The following is a 12,022-nucleotide window of genomic DNA, read 5'->3' on the forward strand; positions in this document are numbered from 1 at the left end:
CCTTTCTCATGTTTTTTGGAGTGCTGCATCATCCTGAGGCAACACCCCTCCCTGGTTGTTTAATCCACTCCAATCTCCCACTACATGATGCCAGTCAGCTTCCAAGACCTGTCTGGTGACCTGCTCTATTTCCCTCTCATTGAGATGGTAGCTAGCATCCATTCCCATGATACCATCTCTGAATTGAGCTATGTTGACCTTGGTATTGCCATAAGGGGGGTCAGCGGGATGGCTTGTTGCATACCTCTGTCCCATACGGTGGGGGGAATGCAGGTCTGCAATAGGATATAGGGAATTGGGAGCAGGTGGTGAAGTCAGAGAGGGAGCAGCGACTGTCGGTAGGGTTGGGGAGTCCTCTAAAGGGTGTGTAGGGGCTGTCGGGTGCATTTGGTTTGTCACGTTTTTGTTTAGTCAATACTTGCTGAACTAAACTTCAGAGGACGGTCATATTATTGTTCTCCTCTTTGTCTAAAAACAGTCTTTTTATGATTTTGACCTATGATTAGCCTCCTCAAGCCATTTCTTTGCCTGGGGAAGACCTAATTTCTTCTGTTTATTTTACTTTATATGTTTTTGTTATATATACACACACACACACACACACACACATATACATATACACACACATATACATATACACACACACACACACACACATATACATACACACACACACATACATATATAGATACATATGTCGGCACAATTTGTAAGCTTTCTACACTACACAGTATTACACAACAATCCTTATTTAAAAATGCATCAAAATCATACTTTGTTTTCCATATCTTAAGGAGTTTCACATTCTCTTTGTCTGAGATACACATATACTTTGCATCATCATTCAAACCATCAGATTTTCCATGGATCACATGCATTTTAATGTGTACATGGAGTTTTTTGTAAGGTCTTCTCACACTGACACAACATATGCACACAGTATCTTATCACTTTTGCAGCTACTCACAAACTTTCTAGTCGTGACATATCACTTCTAGATTATTGATCTTGTGTCCTGCTAAAATACTGGTGTCTTGTCTTCTTATTAATGTTTCATTCATTTGTAGGGAGCAGAACAGAATTACAAGCAAACGTATTTTCACCTGACTGTTCACTTCACTCCTTATCAAAACATTAATATTTCAGTAAACTGTAGGCAGCATGAACAGAATCACAAAAGAGACTTCATTTATCCTGACTGTTGTTCCCACGCTTTATCAAAACATTAATATTTGTTGATTCAAAAAGGTATTTATATGCCTTCTACAGGGTTTTACACAACATATGAGGCTGATTAAGTACAAGGGCTCGTCAAATGACCTCTATTTGTTACCTGGAAATCTATCAGGGCATACCTTTGTATCAACAGGGGTTAATTTTTTTGATGTAGGAATATTTATGTGCCCCCCACGGGAATTTCTGCAGTTACAAGGCTGTCAGGACCTAGGTCTTTTGTCGACAAATTTCCTTTATCTGCACCCGGGTATTAGAATGGGACCATACTCCTATATCAAAGGTAATTAAACTACGGATGTATCTACTTATTTTCCCTCAGCCTGGATAAAGCAAAATAGAATAGAAACAGATAAACATTCAAACAATCTCTATATTATTTGTATGTAATCAAATCCTTTAATTCATTAAATCTCTAATCACATTTAGGCCTAAAGGTATAATATAATAAATGAAAATATCTTACCTTGCCCCGAGAGCATTCTCTTGTGCTGGTCCGGTAAGTCGCTGCCTGGGAGGCACTAGTTCAGTGAGCCGACCTCTGTTAACGTCAAATTTGAGATGGAGGACTTACAGTTTTGCCGTACGGTAGTCAGTTAACTGGGTTGTTGGCTAGTGCTTTCCAGAAAATTTGGACTTCCAGCTCCTCGAAGGACCAAAATGTTGGAGAATAATCTGCATTCTCAGACCGTCTCTCTATTCAAGTTAAGACATTTTATTTGCATATGCAAGAGAAATGGTTACATGTACGTTCAGGCTTCAAAAATCCATTTCTGACTGTCATAGATTTACATGCTCCTTTTTATCACCCTTAAACCTTCCCCCTTCCTGCTTTTAATGTCCTGATCACATGTACAATTTCAACCTTTATTTCAACGTGAAGCAGGAAGGAGGGAATACAGGCAAAACCCTGCCACAGGATGTTCTATACACGTGATTCTAAACATTTCATTGTTGTGAGCTATGTTTTTCAATTTCTGCTAATGTAAGCATTTTCATAGTTATATGATTATTCAGCATATTGAAGTATAATAGGGTTATACAAAACATATTTCTAAGCATTTTAAACTTAATGAAGATAAAGCTATATTTCTATGCATATACATAGCTGACATTTAAAGGTATAATACATAATTTCTCTAACAGCTGTCTGTACTGCTGGGGGTGTCTGCACTGGTGGGGGGGTCTGCACTGGTGGGGTGTCTGCACTGGGGGGGTGTCTTCACTGGGGGAGTATGCATGGAGGGGGGTTTGTACTGAGGGGGGTCTACACTGGGGGGGTCTCTGCACTGGGGGGTGTCTGCCCTGGGGGGGTGTCTGCACTGTGGGGTCTGCACTGGGTAGGTGTCTGCATGGAGGGGGGTGTCTGCACGGAGGGGGGTGTCTTCACTGGGGGGGTCTGCACTGGGGGGTCTGCACTGGGTGGGTGTCTGCACAGAAGGGGGTGTCTGCACGGGGGGTCTGCACTGGGGGAGTGTCTTTACTGCTGGAGGGGTCTGCACTGGGTGGGTGTCTGCACTGGGGGGTCTGCACTGGGGGGTGTCTGTACTGCTGGGGGGTCTGCACTGGGGTGTCTGCATGGGGGTCTGCACGGAGGGGGAGTGTCTGCACTGGGGGGTCTGCACGTAGGGGGTTGTCTGCACTGGGGGGTCTGCACGGAGGGAGGTGTCTGCACTGGGTGGTGTCTGCACTGGGAGTGTGTCCATACTGCTGGGGGGTCTGTACTGGGGGTCTGCACGGGGGTCTGCATGGAGGGGTGTCTGCACTGGGGGGGGTGTCTGCACGGAGGGGGGTGTCTGTACTGAGAGGAGTCTGCACTGAGGGGGTGTCTGTACTACTCGGGGGTCTGCACTGAGAGGGGTTCTGTAACTGAGGGGGGTCTGCACTGTTGGGGGGGGTCTGCACTGAGGGGGGGTGTCTGTACTGAGGGGGGTCTGCACCTGGGGGTCTGCACTGAGGGAGGTGTCTGTAATGCTGGGGGTGTCTGCACTGAGGTGGAGGCGTCTGTACTGAGGTGGGGGTGTCTGCACCGAGGTGGGGGTGTCTTTACTGAGGTGGGGGTGTCTGTACCAATGGGGGTCTGCACCGGGGTAGAGGGTGTCTGTACTGATGGAGGGATCTGCACTGAAGGGGTGTCTGTACTGGGCGGGAGGTTTATACTGAGGGAGGGGGGTCTATATAGATGGAGGGTGGTCTGTATTGAGGGAGGGGGATCTATACTGCGGCAGAAGGGTCTGTAGTTAGTGGAGGGGGGTCTGTACTGGGGGGGAGACTATAGTTGGTGGGGGGGGGTGACACCAACCCTAGTGACGCCACTGGAAGAGACTTCATTTCCTCCACCATTACTCTCCACTGACGAAGCACTTTCAGACATGGAGCAATGTAAGCTGGGAGCTTACCATGTCGGACCCTCAGGCTTTCCACTGGCCCACCATTCTCCCAGCTTTGCAGAAAAAGCCTAAACCAGGACTAAAAAAAAAAAATCCTCTGCCAGCATGTTACCAAAGTTATGTTTCAAAAACATCAGAGAAAAGAACACCACTGGGTTGACCATACCTAGGCTACCCAGGGCCGTCTTAATAGCATCATGGGCCCCTGGGAAAAGTAATGCTCTGGGGCTCCTACAATGGAGACAGTGCAGGTAAACAGAAATCAAGTAGGTAGGAGGCAGACAAGCGGAGCTTCCCCTTTTGGGTGGAGCTCCGCATTAACTACATGAACAATCATTCTGTACAGCAAAGAAACAGTGGAAAATACTACATACATTAAGTAACAAAGCTGTCCTGTGCATGCAATATATCTGCTAGATGTATGCCTCCCCAGCACTATGGCCCCTGTACACCCCAGCTATACCTCCAGCACTCTGACCCCTCTACACCCTAGATATCCTCCCAGCACTATGACTCCTCTACACCCCAGATATCCCCACAAAACTCTGACCCCTCTACACCCTAGATATCCCCCCAGCACTCTGACTCCTCTAAACCCCAGATATCCCCCATAAACTCTGACCCCTCTACACCCTAGATATCCTCCCAGCACTCTGACCCCTCTACATCCCAGATATCCCCCCAGCACTCTGACCCCTCTACACCCTGGATATCCCCCCCGCACTATGGCCACTCTACACCCCGGATATCCCCCCAGAACTCTGACCCCTCTACACCTCAGATATCCCCCAGCACTCTGTCCCCTCTACACCTCAGATATCCACCAGCACTCTATCCCCTCTACACCCCAGATATCCCCCCAGTACTCTGACCCCTCTACACCCCAGATATCCCCCCAGCACTCTGACCCCTCTACACCCCAGATCGCCCCCCAGCACTCTGAACCCTCTACTCCCTAGATATCCCCCAGCACTCTGTCCCCTCTACACCTCAGATATCCCCCAGCACTCTGTCCCCTCTACACCCCAGATATCCCCCCAGTACTCTGACCTCTCTACACCCCAGATATCCCCCCAGCACTCTGATCCCTCTACACCCCAGATCGCCCCCCATCACTCTGAACCCTCTACTCCCTAGATATCCCCCAGCACTCTGACCCCTCTACATCCCAGATATCCCCCCAGCATTCTGACCCCTCTACACCCCAGGTATCCCCCCAGCACTCTGACCCCTCTACACCCCAGATATCCCCCAGAACTTTGACTCCTCTACACCTCAGTTATCCCCCCAGCACTCTGACCCCTCTACACCCCAGATATCCCTCCAGCACTCTGACCCCTCTACACCCCAGATATCCCCCCAGCCCTCTGACCCCTCTACACCCCAGATAGCCCCCCCAGCACTCTGAACCCTCTACTCCTTAGATATCCCTCCAGCACTCTGACCCCTCTACACCCCTGATATCCCCCCAGCACTCTGAACCCTCTACTCCCTAGATATCCCTCCAGCACTCAAACCCCTCTACATCCTAGATATCCCTCCAGCACTCTGACCCCTCTACACCCCAGATATCCCCCCAGCACTCTGAGCTCTCTAAACCCCAAATTTCCCCCCAGCACTCTGATCCCTCTGCACCCCAGATATGCCCCCAGCACTCTGATCCCTCTACATCCCAGATATGCCCCCAGCACTCTGACCCCTCTACACCCCAGATATCCTCCCAGCACTCTGACCCCTCTACACCCCAGATATCCCCCCAGCACTCTGACGCCTCTACACCCTAGATATCACCCCTAGCACTGTAACCATATACCATAAGATACTCCTTTTATTATGACCCCACTATATTCCTGATATCCCCTGCAATGTTGCCTCTCTACATCCCTGATACCTCTAGCACTATAGCCACCCAAGCTACCCCAAGCATTGCTACCCCCTATACACCCCAGACTCCCCCTCAGCATTGTTTTCCCCCATACACCCTTGATATCCCCCAGCACCATTATTCCATCCATGTAGTACCCCCTTATCCAGTGGAGATACAGTGCATGTAAACTTTTGGCTCTGTGCCCACCTCCAGGACTGCACTCACCCATACCAATTAAGCAGGCAGAAGGAGGGGGTGGAGGAGGGAGCATCTCCCTGGGCATTGCAAGCCTTTCAGTGCAAACAGTGCTGGACAGCGGGGTTCACCATGATACCATCCACAATGCTGCTTCCGCAGGTGGGCTCTCAGTGCTGCCGACTCAGTTGCTCCCACTCCAGTTCCTACCCTGCAGCCTTCGAGTCCCGAGCATTCAAGCTGCATGGGGTGGGGTCAGAGCATCACTGGCGCTCCGGCCCTTCCCCTCCCTGCTGGCTGTGAAATAATAGGTTTTGTTCTGAACAGCATGGTGCACCACTGCCAGCCTGCCTCCCTTGTGTATCCATCACTCTCGGTGCCATCATGGGGCTCAAGGACCAGCAGCTTTGGAGAAAGTACAGGGGCCTCTCATTAAGACAGCCCTGAGGCCACCCATCCACTTGGGAATGTAAGTTACAGACCTCTGAGGTTCAGTTTTTTCCCCCATAACAGCTGGAAGAAACAGCTGTAAATTTTAGCATAAAGAGACACTGGCAAAACACAGACAAAGCTGACATATAGAAATACCGTTATCAGGTCATTTTTTTAATCAGATCAATCCTTTCCCTGTAAGAGTTTCCATTCCTTTCAGCTGACAACCTTGGCATCGGCATCTTGTAGCCTGCCTTCCCAATTTGCAAGGCTATAATCGCCGGGACAAAATTTGATGCCTAAAACTTTCATTTCCTGCCGGGACTCTGGGAAGGTGTCCGGAAGCTTGAGGGCATTGCTTACCCCTCTCATCCAGAAAACCTCATTCTTATCCTAATTGATCGTTGAGCTATAAGACTTAGCATACTGCTCCATCACCAAGACCACCTCCTCCGCCTCCTCTGTCCCAGAAATGAAAACAGACACATCATCAGCATAGGCTACGACGCTCAAAAGGGGCTCACCAGCAATGCTCAAAGGTACTCCACACAACCACCCGCCTTCTAAACTCCTGATGAAGTGATCAATTGTGAATGTGTATAGCAGAGGACTCAAAGGACACTCCTGATGCACACCAGAGCCAACCTCAAAAGGTCATCTGATCCAACCATTCACAAGTATGAAGCTTTCAGCCCCTCTGTATGAGGTCTTCAGCCAATTGATAAAGCCCCCCTCCAGGCCATACTCGCCAAGAAGCAGCCATAGGTATCTCATGATTGACCTGATCAGAAGCTTTAGCCTGATCCAATGCCAGCAGGTTCTTTCTCCAGCCTGCAGCCCTGAACCACTCCAGGGCCTCCCGGACAGCTAACACCGTTGAAAAAGTGCTTCTACCTTGAACCGAACAGTGCTGGTGGTGAGAAAGTAGATTGCCCGCCACAGACGATAAACACCAGAAAATGATTTTTGCCAGTATCTTTCTATCAACATTGAAAAAGCTAATGGGCCACCAAATCTCAATTCTAGAAGAATTTTTACCCTTTGACAGAAGAATCACCATAGATTGTCGCATGGAGGGAGACAGCGAACCCTCTCTCAGAGAGATAATAAAAACCTCCACCAAATATGGGGCCAGAGTAACCTTAAAGTGCTTATAAAACTCTGTCAATCCATCTGGCTCGGCGGCTTCTTAATCAAAAGCTTATCAATAGCCTTGACTACCTCATCTGCAATGATATCCTCTGTCAAATTCACCAAAGAACTGCCATTTCCAAATCTTGGAATAGAATCCAGAAAACTTGACATGCCTGTCTGATCGAGGTCCCTCAAAGATTGCATTTGATCCTATTGCAATCCTTAGCCAGATGCCCCAGGCCCTGACACAGAGAGCACTTTTTCCTGGATATGAGGAGGCGAAATGACCCAGAGAACTGCATTAATTACAGAGCTTGGGCTGCCCAGGGTAAAACACGACAATCCTATCCTTCCCAATGAAGACTGAGGAGGGCAGATTCTGGACTACATTCCTACACACATGGAACCTCATCTGCACTGACCACCTACCTGTCCATATGCCCCTCTTATCCATCTTCTTCATTGGGGGTCAGAAGCTCGCCATATCTCCTCGGCTAGACAAACAAGTCAGCAGAAGGAATTGATTAATTCCTTACCAGGATGGTGACATTCCTCACAAGAGGTGGTGTAAGACAAGTTTTGAGACAAGTCCCTCCCACCCCAGCAGACCCCTATACACATGTTCATACTTCTCCCAAAAATATCAAGAGACTCAGGGCGAACAAAGGACAAATGATACTCATAGTAGCCTACGGGACTGATCAAAGCAAAGATGTCATCTGCCTTGATGCCCATCGCAAAAATCTTGTCCACAACCAACCTCCCTATAGGAGGAGCACCCCCTCCCTCCCAAATGCAGCACTACATTCCTCCACCTTAAAGACAGGGGTGCAGATGGCAGACCTGCAGCAGCCCTCCCCCTGAGCTGCCCCCCTGATATGACCATCTTATTACAGCCAGAGCCCCGGCATAGATTTTACTTGCAGGATTAGACACTCCAGACCTCAAAGCTGCACCCTGCCCATTGGTTGCAGGACCCCCGGAACCCACGCTCTGCAAATCACCATCAGAGGCAGCAGCAGGTGTCACTCTATTCACCAACACACATACATTCCCTTATCCAGCAGCTTTAAAATTCACATTCATTTTTAAATCCGTGGCACTACTGCTCCCAGCAGACCCACTCAAACCAGATGCTGCTGTCTTCATCTCCTCCACTCCTGACATACTTCTTAGGAAAAAGCCCTCCACTCCTTGTCACTCTTCCCTGGGTTTCAGAAACACCTTACAGTGTGCAGCCATTTCCCTTCCCACCATGTTATGCTGTGTTTGCAGCAACCAGCGGGGATGGTTCAGAAAAAAAAATGTCAGATCCCTTCCCCTTACCCCAGCAGAGTTCACAGTCAGATGGCTTACTGTCATCAGAGTTCAGAGTCCCAAATTTCATTGCAATAGAGTCCAGTACTGCAGGCACAGCAGCCAGGGCCGATCCTAGGGTCACTGGCACCTGGGTGCAGAAATATTTCTGACGCCCCAGCAAGGGCGTGGTCATCTTACTTACTCTTCCCTGCTTTAGTGGCGCTGCCCATTGATTTAAATGTCAGGGGTGCTTTAGGAGCAGTGTATACATTGCTCTTCAGTGGTGGTGCGTCCATTAAGGTGGCCCGGGTGCTGCCCCCTCTCTCCAGCCACCCCCACAGGCATGAATCTATCCATGACCGCTGTAGCCAACCCCTATTCAAGCATCTGGCCCCTTTTCAGACACCGGGAACCTGAATTCCAGCAGCGGGGGTGTTTTGAAGCACCCAATTAGAGCCATAGGCTCTAATAGGCTTCAAAAAAGGGGAACTGCGAGCACAAAGCATTGTGCTCGCAGGTCAACCAGGTGTGTTAGAAAAGCGAATGAATATTCCCTTTCCTAACACTGAACCACCTCTCAGCCAATTAGGTGCATGGGTCTGGTACCCGTCACCTGATTGGCTGAAATGACAAGTGCTACGATTGGACGCCTATCGAGATGAGGGGAGGAGATGCACAGAGGACACAGGAGCCTCTGTCTTAGCCGCTGCAAGGTCCCACCTTTCGCCGCCGCCACTCAGTGTCAGGCAGCGGCAGCCGGCTGATGCTATGCTGGTGCAGTGCAGGTGGACACTCACAGGCAGGCTCAGGCAGTTCTCTTCAGATGTACTCCACTCCCCTCCCTCTGGCTCTGAGCTACGCTGTTTGAAGAAGAGGTGGGTGGAGCTAGTTAAGTAGTTGCGGTGGCGGCACACTCTGTATGCTGGGGGGTCGTGGCCTCTGACATCATTGGTTGCTAGATACCGAGCGACAGGCGATTCTAGCAACCAGTGCCACGTGCAGCAGAGGCAGCCAGCCAGGGCAGACATTGGAGTGTCAGTGTGAACAGGACGCTGCTAAGTTAAGTGAGTGCCATAGCTTCGGCTCCCCTCTTCTGCAGCAGCTTGCAGCGCCGCGGTGCAGTGCACCCTGCGCACCCTGCCAGAATCGGCCCAGACAGCAGCCATCTTCCTGCGGAGCCCTGTGCAGACACAGGAGGTTTTCCCTCCAAAACTTTTCCCTGCATGCTGGTGTCCATACTGTCTGTTTTTAACCATGCATGGCTTGGTAAAAGTCACTTTTCCCTTTACCAGGTACAGAGTCCTCGCTATAATCCTCATCAGCAGAATCCGTTGAACATTGAAAAGTTCTTCCACTCGAGGGAAACTACATTTCCTGAATAAAGTTCAGCAGCCCCCCATCCATTTTCCACCTTCTGTGCTGTTCCTCCAGCTTGCGGGGGGGGGGGGGGGGGGGAATCAGAGACCGCCATTTCCTCTGGTAAGATAGATCCTGAGGTGGCTGGGATAACAGGGGCAGCATCCAGGACCCCCTTCTTCACTCTTCACCAGTACTGCCACCACCAAAGCTTTTATTCGACTGGTGTCATCCCTCATTCTCTGGAATAGTTCCTCATTCTGGAACTTTTCCTTGAAAGCTCCACTCTATTTTAATGATTTCACCGGGTTCTGCTGTTTCTTGGTAGCGTCCTCCAAAACAGTAAGCGCTGGTTTTCGGCTCCTTCGCTTCTTGCTCCATGCTTTATCATGTGAAACTTTTTTTCCTGCACTCAGCTTTCAGGCTCATCAGCTATTCCTCCTCCTTTGCAATAGGGAACCAAATGGTCAGTAACCCACTCTCTGAAGGTGGGGGTAGATTCTCCTTTTTTAGGGCCATAACTGAGGTCTTCAGGTGAAGATGAAGCTTGGGATCGCAAGATCAGATCCCTCAGGGGGACCATCACCCGGATCATCCCCAGAATCTCCTATCCTCACTGGGGACAGGTAACTCACCTGGCCACCTGCGTTTCAGAGAGGGAGAGCTGCAGCACACAAGACCTCTCTGGTGCAGAGACTGATTTGACTGGCTAAGACCCCTTTCACACCACACCGCCCATTGCGTCAGAGGTAAAATGCCGCTATTTTTAGCAGCATTTTCCTGCCGGACTTGCGGCGGATTTGGGGCGCATTTCGGCCGCTAGCGGGGCGCTTTTACCCCCGCTAGCAGCCGCGAAAGGGTTAAAACTGCCGGCAATAAGCCGCAATAGCGGCGTTTTGCCGGCGGTATTACAGCGCTGCCCCATTGATTTTAGCTCCAAAGAAGCTGTTGGCATGACTTTTTTCTGACGTCCTGCCAGCGCACCGCTGTAGTTTGAAAGCCCTCGGGGCTTTCACACTACACACAATGGTGCAGCTTCTTTAGGGTGGATTGCAGGCGCTATTTCTAATGCTATAGCGCCTGCAAAACGCCCTGGTGTGAAAGGGGTGTAAGTGTTCTCTGTACAGCACTGCGGTATATGTCTGAGCTATATAAATGTATAATAATAATAGTGTGTGACTGTGGGGGGAAATTAGAGTGTAAGCTCCTCTGGTACAGAGACTGATGTGACTGTCTCATTGTTCTCTGTACAGCACTGCGGTGTATGTTAGAGCAATATAAATGTATAATAATAATGTGTGACTGTGGGGGAGGGGACAATCGATTTTAAGCTCCTCTGGTGCAGATAAACTAGAAGAGCGTTGGAAAATGTTCACATTTTAAAATTCTCTTTTGTCTGTCTCTTTAAAGAATTTCCTGCGAGGTTTTTCAGAAAATCAGTACTGGTGGATTGGTCTCAGAAGGGTCAGTGGAACCTGGGAATGGTCTGATGGAACTTCTTATGAGATGACTCCAAAGTAAGACTTGAATCCCCAAAATATTATATTCCTTCCATACAAAAAAGTATATGTAACTGAAATATAAAATGTGCTTTATTCAAAAATTCTCCTGTGCACCAGCTACACCCCTGATGCCAAACCTGTGGCTCTTTAGTATTCTGCAGCTCAGCAACCAGTAGAATGAATGGGAGTATTACTATATGCTTTGTCTTCAACCATACCTCTAGCTTGTTCAGTCTCCTGTACCATTTCCACAGTCTTCAGTTTCTGATCATCTTCTGTATAATGCCCACAGTTTGCGACCATCTTCTGTATCATGTCCACAGTCTCTGACCATCTCATGTAGTAGGTCCACAGTCGTTGGCCACCTTCTGTAGAAACTCCACAGTCTTTGAACATCTCCTTTAGTAAATTCAAAGTCTCTGGTCATCCCCTGTAGAATGCCCGCAGTCTCTGACTATTCAATATAGCATTTCCACAGTCACTACACATCTCCTGTACCATATCCACAGTCTCTGACGACTCCTGTACCATGTCCCCAGTTTATACCTTCTCCTGTAGAATGACCATCCACTGTAGCATTTCCACAGTCTCTACCTAGCTCCTGTACCATGTCC

General features: G+C 49.2%; 1 protein-coding gene across 1 annotated transcript in view; it reads left to right on the plus strand.

Moving 5' to 3' along the window:
* The window catches only part of LOC143962458 (uncharacterized), a 189,382-nt gene that overhangs the window by 165,362 nt on the left and 11,998 nt on the right, over positions 1 to 12,022 (plus strand). Inside the window, exon 9 of the mRNA XM_077471729.1 lies at positions 11,317 to 11,423. Within this exon, the coding sequence (XP_077327855.1) occupies positions 11,317 to 11,423 (107 nt within the window). The remainder of the gene's footprint in view (positions 1 to 11,316; positions 11,424 to 12,022) is intronic.

Source organism: Lithobates pipiens, unplaced genomic scaffold (genome assembly GCF_037356315.1).
Source record: "Lithobates pipiens isolate NorthernLeopardFrog02 unplaced genomic scaffold, aLitPip1_a1.2 Scaffold_8, whole genome shotgun sequence".
NCBI lineage: Eukaryota > Metazoa > Chordata > Amphibia > Anura > Ranidae > Lithobates > Lithobates pipiens.